Source organism: Poeciliopsis prolifica, unplaced genomic scaffold (genome assembly GCF_027474105.1).
Source record: "Poeciliopsis prolifica strain line A6 unplaced genomic scaffold, Auburn_PproV2 SCAFFOLD005, whole genome shotgun sequence".
In the NCBI taxonomy this organism is placed as follows: domain Eukaryota; kingdom Metazoa; phylum Chordata; class Actinopteri; order Cyprinodontiformes; family Poeciliidae; genus Poeciliopsis; species Poeciliopsis prolifica.
In genome coordinates, this window is record NW_026562380.1 from 8,169,371 (window position 1) to 8,186,825 (window position 17,455).

General features: G+C 38.1%; 2 protein-coding genes across 5 annotated transcripts; one reads left to right on the forward strand and one right to left on the reverse strand.

Moving 5' to 3' along the window:
- Nucleotides 1-201: 201 nt before the first annotated feature.
- On the reverse strand, nt 202-10,152 carry LOC129360077 (adenosine kinase-like). 3 transcript variants are annotated; one of them, XM_055030160.1, is made up of 11 exons: nt 10,003-10,152; nt 7,812-7,886; nt 7,007-7,060; nt 4,344-4,422; nt 4,076-4,248; nt 3,895-4,003; nt 3,091-3,261; nt 2,974-3,009; nt 2,778-2,892; nt 2,613-2,699; nt 202-2,537 (listed from the first exon to the last, which is right to left on the reverse strand). In XM_055030160.1, the coding sequence occupies exons 1-11, from the start codon at nt 10,092-10,094 to the stop codon at nt 2,413-2,415; spliced, it is 1,116 nt and encodes a 371-aa protein (XP_054886135.1). In that variant the 5' UTR covers nt 10,095-10,152; the 3' UTR covers nt 202-2,412. The 3 variants fall into 3 exon arrangements, with proteins under 3 accessions (XP_054886135.1, XP_054886136.1, XP_054886137.1); XM_055030161.1 differs by lacking the exon at nt 10,003-10,152 and adding an exon at nt 9,130-9,950; XM_055030162.1 differs by lacking the exon at nt 10,003-10,152 and adding an exon at nt 9,176-9,945.
- An 896-nt stretch (nt 10,153-11,048) lies between these two features.
- On the forward strand, nt 11,049-17,395 carry ap3m1 (adaptor related protein complex 3 subunit mu 1). 2 transcript variants are annotated; one of them, XM_055030157.1, is made up of 9 exons: nt 11,049-11,134; nt 11,453-11,762; nt 13,384-13,555; nt 13,636-13,773; nt 13,869-13,954; nt 14,040-14,173; nt 14,524-14,731; nt 15,316-15,460; nt 16,253-17,395. In XM_055030157.1, exons 2-9 carry the CDS (start codon nt 11,490-11,492, stop codon nt 16,351-16,353), a joined length of 1,257 nt encoding a protein of 418 aa, XP_054886132.1. In that variant the 5' UTR covers nt 11,049-11,134; nt 11,453-11,489; the 3' UTR covers nt 16,354-17,395. The 2 variants fall into 2 exon arrangements, with proteins under 2 accessions (XP_054886132.1, XP_054886133.1); XM_055030158.1 differs by having other exon boundaries at nt 11,053-11,134; nt 11,450-11,762.
- Nucleotides 17,396-17,455: the final 60 nt, after the last annotated feature.

Genomic DNA, 17,455 nt, shown 5'->3' on the forward strand with positions numbered 1-17,455 from the left:
AGGACAAAAGATCCAACAACTTTCTGCTATTACAGCCTTCAGGTGTTTTATGAAATATGATCCGAATCTGCAGTGCAATGGACAGATAGTTAAAAGTGGCCTCAGCTAAAATAAACTTTTATGTGCCCTTACCAACTAATTGCTTGTTCTTACAGTATTTTGATGTTTGTGTATTAAAAATATGAACAAGTTAAAATGAAATTGGCGTAGTTAAATTGAATTTTATTATTCATGTTCAAATATCACATGGTCTGCAACTGTTATGGACAACTTGACCATCACTTGAAACCAGAAAGACAAGGTCACATAAGGCTTTTTTGGTGCATCTGGACGTGGAGAAGCCTCAAATGGAGAAACATTCCCAGCAGGCAAGTTTTGAAACACCCTCTCCATTACTCTGAAACGGCACATTTTTCTCAAAATGTATTAACTTTGTCAATAGTCAAAGCTGTTCAAGTTGAATTTTCACAACATGACATAATTTAATACAAGAAGAAATTGTTTAAGCTGTTTGGTTCTATAACAGACTGCTGTTCAAGTGAAACCCCCTCACCCCCTCAGTTCGACACTCATCATCATGCTATTTATTCTGTGCCTCTTTGGCTGTTTGTCTTCTCAGATAAGTGATGAAAGTATTGGTTTTCTTCCAAAAATTTTCTCTTCGTCTTTCTTTTTTTTTAAAGCAGAGATTTTACCTCTGACAACAGCCGTATCAAACTTGATTGAAAAACATCCATTTTTTATTCTCCTGATCAGTCCTGACCCAGGTGACTTTAAGAAAATAAATGAACAGTGAGTGTTCATTTAATGCCCACTGAGACAACTTCCAACAACTCCAACCTCTTTGAAATGCCGTTTACATTTACCAAATACAAATTTTTTAAGTATAATAAGCTTGGCTCCACATGAACATAAATACCAGTGCCGTAAAACAGGTTGAACAACTTCAAGTTATCTTTTGTTTTTAATCACTTAAGTCAAATGGTTGAAAAAAAAAATGCCCAGAGATATCAAAATAGTGATTAGAAAGTCACCAAGTAATCACATGTAAAACTGACTAAACTAAATCAAGGTCAGGTTGTGGAAGTGAAATATTTTTAATGACAAAGAAAATTCTAAACTATAATTTAAATAATTAAAAGTATAAATGTATAAATTAAAGATGTTAACACTGAACACACCTTGGCCGTAATGGCACATGGTGGAGGTGGCATCATGCTGTGGTGGTTCTTTTCTTCAACAGAAAGAAGAAAAAAAACATTAAAGCACAAAATGGTTTTTTAAAATGATTTGTTTTGTATTTTTCCCATGAACACGATAAGGTTGTTTTCTTGAGACATGCGAAACTTTGAGGCCTTGTTCCATCAGATGGTGCGCTGCCTGATTTAAACATCACTTTATAACAAAGGCAAAATGAAATGATTTAGTCCAGTACCGTTTTCAGAAGTTTTAACCAGGATTCAACCTTTCATAGTACACACTCTGACATGAATCCAAAATAAAATATTTCAATGTTCAGGGATAATGTTAAGAAATGTAATAATAAATGCTCCAAATTTATACCTGTAATGAACAGAACAGAACTGTTTCAGCCAGTTTAAGTATTTCCCCAAGGGCATAAAGACATTTCGCTCCTGCAGATGTTTTTCACGTTAAACTTACTATTACTTAACCAAAACCATTAATTCTGGTTCATAGTCCAAGACCAGAGGTATGCTCATCCAATCAGCACCATGTGTAGTAATTTCAGAGCTGGGACTAAAAGACAAAAAAGGCCCACAGCTCACCTAAAACGTGTTAAACTGACCCGTTTAAACAGAATGAGCTGAGGTGGAAGCTTTGCTGCAACTAAAAATTGTGCATCAAAAATGAAAACATTTGGTTTTTCAACTCCTCAAAGTAGATAAAACACTTATCTAAAATTCTTGATGAAAGTTTCAGACCTATATCTTCAAAAATCCATTGTGATAGTGATGTTTTGCTCTGTAGTCCTCATTTGTGCTTGAAGTCAGTTTCTGAAAGTGGCTGCAGACTTGAGAGACGACATGAGAGTGCTTGTAGCGACGTCCATGTCTGCGCAGCTAGAAGCTGGAGGAGGAATTCCAACAGGAAAAAGGTACTGAATTTTTGGCATAATGAAAACTAGAAACTTGCAACCCTATATTCTTAATTGTCAGCATCAAGTAATAAAAATAAACCCTCTGATGTTGGCTGAATGGTCCTCTGCTGACCTCTTGAGGACAAAATGGAGACAGACAAGACATCAACAGGCAAGTAAAGATAAGCAGATGCTTTAAAAAGAATTGACATTAGGTGACCAATCAAAAAACACAAACACAATGGGGATCTGACAAGCATAGGCAGTGTGGGTCATGAGGTTTTCAGGCTGAAGGAAAAGCTTTGCGGCGTTCCTCATATGAAGTCAGGCTTTTCTGGGAAGGTGCAACCTGCTCGTCTGATGATGACATTAGCAGAGTAATGTGCTGCCCTGACGCACTGATCCAGAGGTTTCTCCTGGACAAGCCCAGACAGGAAGCCTGCACCGCCCAGAGGACAACATTATTATGACTGCAGAGGTAAAACAAGAGATACACAAAGTCAAATATTCTTACCTCCAACAAAAGCGTCACCTGCACCATTTGTGTCAACAATATCCTTTGGGTCAATCTTAAGGACAGGGAATGTCTCAATCTTATCACCTAAACAGACAAGACTTTAGTCTGGGAATATGAAACTCGAGATTAAAGACAAAAACGTGAAGAGAAAGAATATCTTACTGAGGGCCATGATAGTTTCGTCCTTTCCCTGGGTAAATACAACAATTCTCTGTCTCTTTGTGTTAACTTTGGGTAACGCCTGGGCTTTCTTGGCAATCTCCTTAATGTCTTTAGTCTGAAAAAAAAAAAGTACAAGAAAACATCAACTTAACAGAACCTGTTAATGGATGCACAGAAAACAAGAAAATCCACTCACTTCAAAGTCCTGCTCCTTAGCAAAAGCTGCTGCCTCCTGAAAAAGCAAATATATGACATTCATGATTCTGATTTACATCAAGTACAACAGATCAATATGTGGCAATCACTGTCTTACCGATTCATTGCCGAATAACACGTCAATGTAAGGCATAACCTGCATGAGGTTGTCCTTGAAGAACTGGCAGATGAAAGGTGCAGAAAGGTTCATGCAGAATAGCTTGTTCTTTTCAGAAGCGTGCTTTGCCACTTTCAGGATGGACTCCAAAGACACAGTCAGGAAGAAGCCCTGGAAAATCACACCGTTATCAAAACAGGCCAGACATCTGGTGCAACTAATGGATCGCTAACAACAACAAATCGACAGGGCTAATTTTAACACAGAAAATTTCAATGTTAGTAGGTCTTGTGAAGTCGATGTCTTTTTTAAGAGAAAATGTCTTATTTGCATCATACAGTGTTCTTTTACGTATCACACAAATGTAATTGTATCATAGTCAAGATGTTTTTCTCCTCCCTGCATTTTGAACATACTTATGAAACCCGTCAACTGCATCTCATCTCCACTTCAATTAGAGATAAAGTAACTCATTAAAGCTTTTTGAAGAAATTTCAACTGATAAACTAAAAATATTTCACAGCATTTATGCACTTAGAGATTAAAGCAATCTCAGCTACTGTGGACTGCTGAGCATTCACTAATTTTAGGTGTAAGTGGAGCAGAAGCTCCATAGCTGCTGCGTTTGGATGCTATTCCTCAAGAGACTTATTGCTCCGTCTTTAATTGTTAAAGATATGCAAAAGATACTATAAACTTCCTCTGAGGTAAAACTGGTTTTAATTCAGAGATTAAGCCTGTATTAGTATGCGTGCACCATATTTGAAGGAAAAAAAAAAACCTGTGGTAGGTTAATAGACTCACAGCAATATAGTAGACTTTCGCTTTTTCCACCAGCTCCCAGTTTTCTTCCAAGTCTAAATGATTCTCCTTCTTATAACAGTTAGCAGCTGCTAGGTTAGCTACCAAAGACCTGGAAGACAGAAACAATATAATGAGACATTTATCATTAACGCACTTTACAATTCTCCTTTTAATCACCGACCTGTTATCTCCGGTGATGCAAGCAGCGCACGTCCCCGTGGGCTCTTGGTCTTGCTCGTAGTAATGAGCGTCCACATGGGCCTCCTCCGCCTTCTGCTTGAGGATCTCTCCGAACTTATCTTTCCCAATGCAGCCGAAGAACGTGCCGACTTTGTGGGGCTCCTGGATCATCCACTGTGGGTCACCGCACCAGCTTAGATTAGCGCCGGCCAACTCAAGTCTTCACACAGAAACGAGCATTTATGGCATTAAGAGTGCGTGCGACTGACCTGAGCGATCTTAACCGAGTTCTGAGTGGCTCCACCGGCGTGATACTCTACTTTGAATTTCTTTACAAGCTCATCAAATCTAAACAAGTGAAAAAAAATATCTGAATTTATTCATCAAAGCCAGAGTAACCAATATAACATCATGTTTATATCAATGTAGAGATTTTAATATTGAAAAATTTTTATCATGTTTACCCCATTTTTATTCTACAAATACATCATGAAGCACTACATTCATTTTCAATGCCTATTAAAATCAGAACAAGGTTTTGCTTCATAAACAGAGATCAACTCCTAATCCTTTTCATTTCAATTAGATTCAAAACTTCTACATCTATCAAGAAACCTGCAGCACATTTTTCTTCTTTTGTGTTTGATGCCACTCACATTTAGGTTATAATCTTTAGAGAGAAAATAGTAATCAGCCTTAGAATATCTACATCGACCAGTAAAACCAGATGTGTTCATCTCTGGTACCAAGACAAATCTTTAATTGAGGTCTGGGAGATGTTTTAAATCAACTAAGTCTTCAACAAAAAGATACATAAAGAGAATGCATCAGAAAATTATTTGAGGTAGTAAAAAATCTACATATTAAAGTTACTTAATGCACACTTCAGTATATCATCATAGCTAACCCTAACCCTAAGCCCAGATATAGATATTTAATTTTCTCTAATAGAATTTCACTGCTGGTCAAAATCTAATGAAAACAATTGAGATCAGTTGATTATTTTTTAAAACGTGCAACGTTTTGGGGTTTGGTAACGCAGTCAATACATGTAAACCAACATCCTTGCATGGACTTTGGATTTTTTTTTTAAACAAAGAATAATGTGTTGTGCATCTGTAGTTTCAGATTTTCATGCTGGTCAGCACAAAACTGCAACTGTGACGTACGGTTGACCAGAGCTGAACTGCGTCTCTATGCCTTATTGCTGCTCGTTCTTCTGAGAGACGTTCTGCTTGCAGCGCTGCTAAATCATTCCGGTCCAACGGTTCACGCGTCTGCTCCAGGCGCTGCTCGTGATTAAACTCAGTTATGTCTGACAGCAAACAGCATTGTTTGCCGGGCCACTGCTAATCTGGATGAGAAATGCTGTTTCGAGTTTTCAGTGACATAAATCACGAGTCAATCAACAAATGTGGACAGCTGTCAAGCAAAAACGTCTCTGTGCAACTAATGGAGATGAGGGCAGATTGGGGCATAACTGGTTAAAGGTGCTCTAGTGGAGAAGAGGCTGAAAAGACTAAAGTAGCACAATCTACTACTGAGATAATTACAGCAGTTCTCTAATAGTGACCTTTAAGTTTTTTATTGTACCTCCCTTATCTGACAGACAAACATGGACCTGTCCAGCCTTGCCTGTCAACAGAATATTAAAGTCATTACTGTTCATTTGAGCCTTTAGGTGAGAAGCAATTTTCTGATTTAAGATCACATTAATGCTTTATTTCAATGTTCTCTTGTCTTACCCAAGTTGAAGACTGGCTAAGAGAAATCAGCTGGTGTGTGATGTCAGCTTTCTGCCACAGCGAAAATAAAACCAGCCATGCGGTCTCTGATTGAAGCATCACTGATTAGGCCAACAAGAATTACTCTTTACCATTTAAACAATTTATTCAGATCTTTTTATAACACACTAATGACCCGTCTGTGCTCCTTTGAAGATTTTCTGATAACAGCTGTGACTGGAAAGCCAGGAACATTGTAAGATGGCATCTCTGCAGAAAGCAGCATCATACTTTTCTCAAAATTAATGCACAACACACGCATGACTGACCGCTGATAATACAATCCATGTCATTTTTGTCAGTTACGTAATGCGTCACAGCCGTGCTTTCTTGTTTCCCTTTTGGGCTGAAGCCTGTTTAATTGACTGATATATTCCAGTTTGCCAGACCTGCAGTAGAAGAGTTGCCTTCACGCTGTCAACTGTGTATTTTCAGATATATTATTAAGAACAGCAACAACCCCACTGCTAGTAAAGATCCTGAGAGGAAGTGAAAGGTCAGAAAAGGGGAGCAGTGAAGCAGAGGGGGAAGAACATTTAGTTGTCTGTTGTAAAAAACATTTTTAAAATGAATATATTTATATATATAGTCAATATGATGGTGCTCTCAGAGATAATTATGAGAAAGTCTAATAGGGTGAACTAGCAGGTGCAAAGAGTAACAGCTTCTGCTCTATAGATACAGAGAAGAAAGAGAAGATTGGTTTTAAATCATTTACCAACCAAAAGATTTCAATCTGAAATGTTTATCAACAAAATTTCTAATTTATAGGGAACAAAAAGAGGGAGATCCAGTCCAGATCAAATCAACAAACTGTCACATTCTGGTCTCTTATCTCCTGCTGTTAAATGTTTGCTTTGTGGCTCTGGTCTCGGCGGGACTGGGGAGGTGAAGTGTCCCACTCTGTTATTGGACGAGACCGTCTCACTCTGCTCAGTTCGCTGCGCTGCCATTGGCCAAAAGCACAGGAACAGAGGTCAATGGTAGCAGCTTTCTTGTGTGTGCCTGTTTTGGCAGGCCCTCTCCAGAACAGAGAGGCGCAAACTCTGGATGAATTCAGATGCAAAAAACCCTGACACAAGTTCACCTGTGTGATGGCGCTAATATCGCAGATACTATACAGTAAATGTAAACCAGGAGGTACGAACAGTGCTTTGTGCTTGTCCTCAGCCAGGATCTGATCATTGGGCTTCAGAGAGTATCTGCAGATGATTTAAAAAAAGGGAGGAAAAAGGAATATAATATCAATTATTGTGAAAGATTGCAAAAAACACATTTACTAAATCATCCAACAGCATTTGTATCATACAGTAAATCCATTTCTGTCTACATAAATAGTCTTTTTCCACATCGATGTGCTAATCAGAGGGCGATTTCCTTGAAAGAAACACAAAGGTTTGCTGGGGATTAAAGGGCAGTTTTAGTCCTGCTTTAGTGAGGCCAAATTAGACCTGAGGCTGGCCGGTTCAGCTCTAATCCAGGCGTTTACGCAAGGGGTTTCTGACTGGACACGGAGACGGAAACCAAAGCAGCCCTTTGCCCTGTTAAATCTGGTCCATTTGAGACGAGAGAGCAAGCTCTCAGGGCAGATTCAAGATTCAGATCAGTCTCTGTATTACTGCAGATAGACTAATTCATTTTGAAGGGATACTGTACCAAAACAAAGAGTCGTGGACTGACAGTTAATTTATGTTCAGGATGCATTAAAGCAATGGATCAGCTGCTTTTTCTGTGCATATTGGCTTCCTTTCTTATCGATCACAGGCCTAAATGAATCTCTTTCCTCTATAATCTCCCCTGATAACAAAAGGCTGGATGTCAATTGATCTGGAGTCGCTTGTTGCGTACTTATTTTGTTTTGCCTATTTAGAACATTTGCAGCAGCAATCAATGAAAACCACTTGCATGGAAAAATACATATGTTTTTTGCATTGTTTTATTATTTAAACTTACTTGTCCAAGAAGTCTTTATCAACAACAGCACAGATGTCGAGTAAAGGGTTTCCCATCCCAAAGAGGGAGTTGGAGCTGCAAGAAAAACAGAAACGTGGTTGAAATTTTAACCGCTGATTAACAAACTGTAAGGCTTCTCAGCCAGAACCGTTTTTGAGAGAAAGCTTGATAAATAATTTAGCAAATCTAAAAATAATACTACTCATATGCAGCAACCTAACCACCACACTATTTAAATTATTAAAATATGTTGCTGAATAATATTTATTGTTAGAAATATTTTTATTAATGTATTTATATACAATTAAATATGCATAATTTTTTAATTATATTTCTGTATTTTTTCTAAATTAATTTTTATTACATATAACAGCTACATTTTTTAAATAGTCATCTTAAATATTAAAATAATCTACAAAGCTCAGTGCAGAGTGGAGACATTTTTTTCATTTTCAGAAGAAAAAACCCTGAGTGTGCAGTAATACTTTTGCAAAAACAGTAACCTCACAAGAGAAAAGCAGAAATAGTGCAAATAAAGCAGATGTTTGTACAGCATTCATAAAAAAAGAGATGTTTGTGGTCAGTGGCGAGGATCTGGGCAATCATGCATGCAATTATATTATGACACTCGCAGTGAGCTGGTCCACTGACAGAACTGCATATTTCTGCATTTTTCCAAGACAACAAAACTAACCGCAGGGGTTGACCATCTGAGAACATCGCGGTCTTGTGATGCCAACAGACAAAAAAAGAAGCTGCTAAACTACACGTCTGCACTTTGTGTCATGTAATAACACGAGCACCTAAAACCTGTTAGGCAACTTGGTAACCTATTTCAGAAAGAAAGGTTATAGTGTAGCTTCTACTCTCTGAGAACAGACAGAACTAAGTTATAGCCCCTGGATTTATTATGAGTAAGCAGACCAGGAGGAATAGGGATATGAGTAATACAAAAAGTCAGATTAGTAATGGTGCTTGTTTCGCTCCTGCAAGCCTGAGCGCACGCGCCGTTTCCATAAACTTGTCAGTGTTTGTGAGAACGCTACAGATGGCAAGTGTCACTGACAGATGTTCGCTCCATATGAATATCTGCTGCCATATTTCCCAGGAAGCCTCTCTGATGAACATAGAGGCTTTTCAGAAACCAAAAGCAGAAACCGGTCACCAGAGCCACAGAGAAGCGCACCAAAATCTGAAAATGACATCTAGCCACGGGATGCCACACCCTTCCTATCATCTCCTTTAACACAGCCTTCTGGTTGTATGCAGTCTGATGATTAATGGGCTTGTGCAGCCAATTACACTAACCCATGCCTACCTCCAGATCTGCTCTGCTGGTTGTACCTCCATCAGTATGCTCTTACCTCACAACAGACATGGTGTTCTTCTCTCCCGGTATGTGTGCACCAGCAAGACACTGACAGACCTGTTGAGCAACCTTAAAAAACCTGGTTGTGGAAAGGCTAAGCTTTGGGGGGAAAAGAAACAATTTGAGCTCAGTTCAGCGTGCGGGCGGATCGATTTCCTTTCCCTGCATCTCCAGCTCCTCCTACTGGGGACTGACTGATTGGAGGCATCTGAAGGAGGAAGGGCCACTGCAACCTGCCTCTGCCCTGTGATTGGCTTGCTTCTCACACTCCTGCAATATTCTACTGGCTTAAGCGTCCCGATATCGGCTGCTTATATGGACTAGGCTCTGATCTGATTTCTTCACAGTGAAACGGGGGAAGAAAGAAGAATGATAACATTGTCCAATGCGGACCACGTGATCGCTTGGCTGTCCTTTGTTGTCTCTGGAGGCTGGCGCAGGATGGACCCTGCGTGGACAGTCTCCAGGACACCGGCCCGGGCATTTATTTCTGCAGCTGGTCATGCTGAACTAAGGTTAAATATTTTCCCAGCTAGCACAGCCCTCACTGTTCCTCTTAAGGGGCGGCTAATGGTTAAATCTTAGCTGTCGGTGTTAAAGAATAACACTATAAAGACAACTTTGCAGCAGGATTTTTCCACAGCGTTGGTTGAGGAACACTAACAGACTCGAGACGCCACTGCACAAATGTGCAAAACTGTTGCTCCCGGGATAACACTTTACACAGCCATTGATTTGGCGCACAAATCAACGACTCGGGTAAACGTTGTTTCGTCCCCTGTTGTTGAAAACAGAGGAGCAGTCACAGCGCATTTTAGTCACCTTAGTTCGGCAGCAGCTTCTTTGCTCGGGGACTCTGTCTTTTCATCCTCGGAAAGTTTGAGTTTCTTTGCTTTGGGTTCATCCGAAGCCATGGCTGCTCAGACTGAGCACGTTGCAATCACCTTATGAAAAGCGGTCATCCCAACGTACGTCTTGACGTTAAACCCCGAGCAGAGACTCGCAGGCATCGAGAGCTAAAAGTCGCGCCGTTTCAAAGCGACACATAATTTTAAGTTAATGTTTATACAAAAGTTAAGAATGTATTTTACTGGGTCTTCGTATGGTTTAATCTTTGTGTCACATCCCCAGTCATTTCTAACATCGCCACTAACTGACAATATCAGGTTTGTTGTTAAATAATATGTATTTGTCTACGAAAAAAATTATATATTTTATTATTTATTAAATATTTTATTATTTTCAGATGTGTGCTTGTTTGTTCATTTGTACATGTGTTTTGTTTCCTATACAATTGTTTTCTTCAGTGACAAGTGAATTTTGACTTATGTGAAGGGGTCACGCCAAAATCATTGAACTTAAAAATAGCCTTAAAAAGATAACATGGTACAAAGTCTGTGAATTTCCCTGAAAGTAAATGAAGTGTTTACGACTATTGGATATAGTACCTGCAAGACTTTACTCAGGGAATAAGCTCTCCACAGCCAAACGCTTGTAGCTGACCACAAATTGTGCCTGATCATAAAAGAGGTGGAAAGAATCTTTAAGGGAGTCAGTCTCCTACACCCATTGTTTTTCCAAGCTCCAAAAGACCGTTAGAAATATTTGAACACTTAAAAAAACATTAAGAAGGCTCTATTTTGTGACTTAAACTTTTTTTTTTACACGTAACCCAGTTATGTTTACGTGGGCAAACATCTGCAGACGTCTCCATCAAATCTAGCCAGTAATACAAAATTAGCTGAGAGGATTTAGTATGTATGTACGTGTGAGTGTATAAGTATGTACATAATTGAGTTATTTTAAGATTTGAAGGTACATAGAAAAAATGATTTTATGAATTACATCTTCGTCCAGTTGATGGCGGTAATACACAAAGTTTCTAAACTGCCAGAAACGCTATATTAGAAGAAGAAGAAGAAATCTTGCCATCTCTAACAGCTGCAGTTAGCAGGTAAACTTTGTACAACTTTAATTTTAACATGCCATGTCTAAAACTTTACAACTCATGACACTTGTAAGTGTCCGATTGATTTATTTTTAAAAGTAAAGATAGTAAATATGTGCGAAGTCCGACTGCTAAGCAGACCGAGAAGTCAACTGATGCGAAAGTTAATTTCACAGACTTAACAGGAAGTAAAGCTGGTTAACAACTTGAAATAATAACATTTTGCGTGTATTAATTAGAGTAAGTTACTATAAAACACGTGCGAAAAAGTTATGTTCTTCAGTCTGCTGATGCTGTGTTGGTCTATGGAATTTCTTTCAGTAGCAAACCAACAACAATCCTCATCACTGTTCCAGCTGAAATGATCAACAGCCTGTTTCTGATCAGCCACTCTGGAGACATCTTCCTGGAGAAGCACTGGAAGAGTGTCATTAGCAGGAGTGTGTGTGACTACTTTTTGGAGGCCAAGGAGAAGGCAGGGGATCCAGAGAATGTGGCCCCAGTGCTGCAGACCCCACACCACTATCTCATCTCTATCTACAGGGGCAAACTCTTCTTCCTTTCAGTTTCCCAGACTGAAGTCCCCCCACTCTTTGTCATTGAGTTCCTGCACAGGGTGGCAGATACTTTCCAGGTGGGAATTTAAACTATTTGAGTTGATTATACCTGTAATTGTGATTTTTTTTTTATTTGTATTTTTTTTGCAGCAGAATGGATAGTTGGTGTTTTTCTATTTTTTTAAAATTGATTATACCTGTAATTATGATTGCTTTATTTGTATTTTTTTCTTTGCAGCCAAATGGATAGTTGGTGTTTTTCTATTTTTTTCTTTAGTCAGTTATATAGTTTTTTTGTAGTCATGCCAAGAAGCTGTAGTATTTTTGTCTTAAGTTTTTTATTCTTTGAAAAGAAGGAGAAGCATAACAGAACAATTAACCCGCACCTTTTTATAACCTTAACAAACAGATGACAACAGATGTTAGCTGAGTGTTACATGGTGGTTTTATGCTGGGGATTGTTATGCAAATATTTATCTGGAGTCTTTTTCACTGCACTCTTTGTTTCCTGTGTTGCATTTGAAAAAATGTATTTTGCCTTGGATTAGCTGTGTATTTATCAAAAATATTTACACACATTACAACTACAAACACACTTGCAATGGACTGGCATTAGATTCTAATGTGTATTGATTGTGAGGAGTAAATACTATAGTTTAACTGAGTTTCCACAAAAATATATAACATGAGCTAATTACTTTTATAGGACAAGCAGATATTATTCTTGATACTAAATTAAAACATGTATTTGTTTATTTACATTATCAGTCCTATCATAGAGCATTTTTCATGCTCACAACTGTATTCAAGACATTTTCAAACAGGTGGACTTGTATACTGTATATAACACATTATCTATGATGAAATTCAGTAGATTAAAAAAATAGGCAGACAAATCAAATAATTACTAAGGATTAAAAAAACTGATAAAACAAATTTGTGTCCAATTGAACAGCACATGAAGTAAATGCTGACATGTGCAGATTGTAAAATAAAAACATAAATATACAAAGTGATCTTAAAGAAGAATTTTCCAAAGATGACAGATAATATAAATAAATATGTCTCACTGTGAGTTTTATGACTCACCAACATAGGAACAATGTTACAGAACGATTTAGTGGTTTTAAAACCATAAACATTTTTAAAACATTTTTAAAACAATGTTATACCTCGATACCATTAACTCCTCACCCCTCAACTTCTCTATGTGCAAGGGATATCTGCCAGAACGTTGCATTTTTCCAAACGACAAGGCCCAAGTCATTGTATTGCATGCAGAGAACTGATTGGAATCATGTGGTTTTATACATGATGCATCAAATTGTTTTGCTGTGCTTCTCCTTTTTTAAATGAGGCACTGTTTTGGTGTAGAAAACAGGAATTGTTCTGTAAACCTACCACTATCATTGTCAGCTTTGTGTGATTTAATTCTGTCAATTTTAATGATTATTACTGACAGCTAATGAAAACTTAAATCTCAGTTTCTTCCAGAATAAAATAGTTAGACAAGGATATGCAATAAAGTCCATTAAGACCCACTATTTAAAAACTGGAAAACCAGCTTCAGTTTTAATCTAAAGAGACACCAGTCAGAGTTCATTTTTTGTTTTGCCAGTAAGAAATTCCACATGTTGACCCCTGGAGTCGAGAAGGCTGTTCTGACCTCAGTGAGACATTTTTCTTCCTTATCCGCAGGATTACTTTGGTGACTGCTCAGAGGTTGTGATCAAGGAGAACACAGTGACTGTTTACGAGCTTCTGGAGGAGATGCTGGACAACGGGTTTCCTCTGGCAACAGAGTCCAACGTCCTCAAGGAGATGATAAGGCCTCCAACCATCCTGCGGTCGGTGGTGAATACGCTCACAGGTAATCAGAGGTCAGCTAAGGCTGAAGTAGCCAAACTATATGTAAAGTCTTTATTCCTAATTGCGTCCTGTGTTTTCCAGGGGGTAGCAACGTCGGGGGGACATTGCCTACAGGCCAGTTGTCTAATGTTCCCTGGAGGCGGGCAGGTGTTAAATACACCAATAATGAGGCTTATTTTGATGTGATAGAAGAAATTGATGCCATTCTGGACAAATCAGGTAAAACAAATCAACTTATTTAACAATATCATTGAATATATTTGCTAAAGGCTTTTATGTATTTCAGAATATAACTAGGATTGTGTCTTCTCCAGGTACGACTGTCTTTGCAGAGATTCAGGGTGTGATTGAGGCCTGTGTGAAGCTCACTGGGATGCCTGATCTCACCCTGTCCTTCATGGTGGGTCCGTTTTATTTCAGCATACGTTAGCTGCTATATTTGACATGGTGGTGTGTCATCAACCAAGTTTTCCTAATCTTTTAAGAATCCACGACTTCTTGATGACGTGAGTTTCCACCCGTGCGTGCGTTTTAAGCGCTGGGAGTCGGAGCGCGTCTTGTCTTTCATCCCGCCAGATGGAAACTTCAGACTCATGTCGTATCATGTCAGCTCTCAAAAGTAAGCACAGTTGTCCCTGTGTTGTACATTGACTTACAAAACCATCTTAAGTTTTCTATGTTTTGTCTTAAACTCCAATATTTTAATAGTCCTGAGCTAGAGGTTGTTTTTCTTTTTTTTTTGTCCAGTCTTCTCAAGGTCAGTCAGGTTGGATGGAGAATATATAATCACCAGTTTTAAAACGTTGTCCTGTATTTAGCCTCATTGTCCATCATACATATGAGTATACCTCCAGAGATAGAGGATATACCTCTAACATCCAGTAGAGAGCTATTGTTTTTTTTTCAGTCAACAATCAGAGTCCACTCGTTACTGACGGAGACCTGCTCTGTGTGTGTTTCCTGTCCCAGTCTTGTAGCCATTCCGGTGTACGTGAAGCAGAACATCAGCTTCTTGGAGACGGGTTCTTGTGGTCGCCTTGACATTACAATTGGGCCCAAGCAGACCATGGGGAAGACGGTGGAGAGCTTGATGGTCACTATTCCAATGCCTAAATCTGTGCTCAGTGTCAATCTCACAGCCTCTCAGGGAACCTACACCTTTGACTTAACAACCAAGGTAATCAGCCAGCATGGCCTTCCTCACCAGTGATACATGATAAAGGGCAACTGACTTCATTATGCCAGCAATGGATGCTATTACTTTAGGTAAAAGCTGGTTGGAACTCAAACACATCCCTGTCTTATTATAAACACAGAAATTCAAATTTCTATTGGGATTTTTATGTGCTATGAGTTGAAACTAGATTAAGCTTTTTAACAACAAATGCTGAAAATGTTAAAAAGGAACAGGGTCCCACTTTAGAGGGAACATAGTTGGCACCATTTATTTTTTATTGAAAATAATAATTTTCCCTCAATGCATAAATAAATGTACTCCTAAATAAAGCCGTATTCAGAAAATAATTATCCTGTTGTAGTAAAATAGGAATATATCAAAAGACATTTGACAAGTCCTTGCCAGGGATGCTAGTATTTATGGAGGGCATAAATACTTATATTTTTATATAAATGCTTATATAAAAATATAAGCATTTTTATATACATCACCAGCTGGTCAGTGCAGATGTTAGAACCTGACGGTAAGAATAAAAGCAGCGTTTTGTTGTGTTATCCTGACCTCAAGCACTCATTCTGTGGTAGGAGGTCCTTTGGGACGTTGGGAAACTGAACCCCCAGAAGCTCCCCAACCTGCGAGGGAGCATCAGCATTCAGACGGGCGCCCCGAAGCCTGAAGAGAACCCCTCCATCAACATTGATCTGAAGATACAACAACTGGCCATATCAGGTAAAGGTCAAAAATCAATGATCAAAGATCAGCAGGAACTAAAATTGAGCTTTTACTGAAGTTTAACATTTTTAGGTGTCGAAATGGTGACAATTTTCACTATTCATGTTGTCAGAATGTGAGCATCATAATGAAGAGGGGTGTTTAAATCCTGTTGTGAATTTTGTTGTTCAGCTCCTTATTAAAGAACAGCAAGTTGTGTAAAAAGAAGTGAAACATTGAAAAGTTAGAAGTGCATTCAAACATTTACAGAAGCTGACATCAAGTGAACCTGTAAACATTTTAATGACGTTTAGGTTCATCCTGAAATTTCACAGAAAAGCCAAATATTTCCCACTTTTTGTGAGCAATGTAGCATAAACTATCATAGTCCCTTAATATTTAATTTTGGACTTTGGAAAATTGTTTGTTTGGTACTATATTAAACAGTGGAGCTATGGAAATAATAATGATAACCATTATAAATATGAATATTTAAAGTTCAGTAAAAAAAAAATATTACCATGCAATATTTTTGCAGGAGATTTTAGGTTCTTTAGGGCCTCAGAAGTGAATCTTTTTTTAAAATATTTTTTTCTTTCATTGTAGAAAGAAAATGATGCATCAAAATAAGTGTTGCTATCAATCATTTTTTAGTGCCTAAAATAGTGCCCTAATTTAGGCACCATTAGGGCCTAAATGTTATAATAACCAAATACTCAATATTCCATGGAACTAATTTTAGGATTTTAAAGGTTGAAGAAGCAGAAAATTCATTGCTAATTTGGCTTCCCACTCTTTTTTGTTGTTCAGGTCTCAAAGTGAGTCGTCTGGACATGTATGGAGAGAAGTACAAACCATTTAAAGGGGTAAAATATGTGACTAAAGCAGGAAAGTTCCAGGTCCGGACCTGAGCGAGGAAGGAAAGCTCAGCAGGGAGCAAGGGTTACCACACTGCCGAGTCAGCGACTCACTTATCTACATCTGCATGGTCAATAATGAAAAACTCTGCATTCTAACAGCTATTTATTACACCACTTAAACCATGCTTGGTATTGTATTTTAAATTCTCATGACTGAATAACTTTGGCCTGTAAAGGGAAGCCTTAAAATCAATGTGATTTAATGCATCATATGGAGATTTTCCAAATGCTGCATCAGTTGATATGTATGCATGTGTATTTCTTTAAGTAATATGCTCAAAATGTTGCAGAATATTTTGCTTTAAAAACAAGCTCCCTGCGTTGCTTTACGTGACATCTCTGAAATTGAACAGTACAATCTGCACGCTGCCTTAAGAGTTTGAAGGAATACCTTTGAAAAGGTTTTACATGATACTAGGCGGCCCTTTTTATTGGTTTATTTAAGATGAATCTTTGGGAAAATTGTATGTACTGCCTACATTCTGAATGTTTGCAATGCAGATATTTCTGCACACATTCAGCGTTTAATTCAGAGGCCTTGTACGAGGAGTCTGAAGACCTCTGTAAACACACACTACAGCATAAGCTGCAAGCTTGGGAGACTTGAGGGAAGTATGTTGAAAACTGTATTATTTAAAGAATACAGTAAAAGTGTGACATTGGAATGGTGTGGGTCCAATTTAGTTATTCAGGTGTTTTTGGAGAGTAACTATCAGCTGTTTTTTTCTGAGCAGAGAATTTTTAGTCTATTAGAAAAATATTCTATTTAAAAAAAAAAAAACCTAAGAACCTGTAAACCAGATGCCTTATTGTCAAATCTTTATACTCCTCCTTGTGTTTTTTGTTGTCTTTGTATCCAAACTGCCAGATTAGCTTTGTGTTTGAAGATCCTTTCTGCGGTGCCTTTTTACATGCTGAATTTTCTCCTATTTTTGTGTCAACTTTTCTCCTAAAATCTAAATGAGACATTTGTCCAAAGCTCAAATGTTAAATATGATGAAGAAAATGTAATAAATTACCTTCCAATCATGTGCCACAAGTCTAGATTTTTTAACATGACTCATCTGTTATATTTTGAATGCATTTCCTGAAA

Bases quoted from the DNA above. Each gene is read 5' to 3' on its own strand.
- LOC129360077 (XM_055030160.1), bottom strand. From the start codon at position 10,094: ATGGCTTCGGATGAACCCAAAGCAAAGAAACTCAAACTTTCCGAGGAT. The intron at 7,061-7,811 runs GTAAGTTTAAAT...AATCATCTGCAG, and splicing joins GATAAAGACTTCTTGGACAA to ATACTCTCTGAAGCCCAATG. The intron at 4,423-7,006 runs GTTCGTACCTCC...TCACTTGTTTAG, and splicing joins GAGGACAAGCACAAAGCACT to ATTTGATGAGCTTGTAAAGA.
- ap3m1 (XM_055030157.1), top strand. From the start codon at position 11,490: ATGATCAACAGCCTGTTTCTGATCAGCCACTCTGGAGACATCTTCCTG. The intron at 13,556-13,635 runs GTAATCAGAGGT...TGTGTTTTCCAG, and splicing joins GGTGGTGAATACGCTCACAG to GGGGTAGCAACGTCGGGGGG. The intron at 13,955-14,039 runs GTGGGTCCGTTT...TAATCTTTTAAG, and splicing joins ATCTCACCCTGTCCTTCATG to AATCCACGACTTCTTGATGA.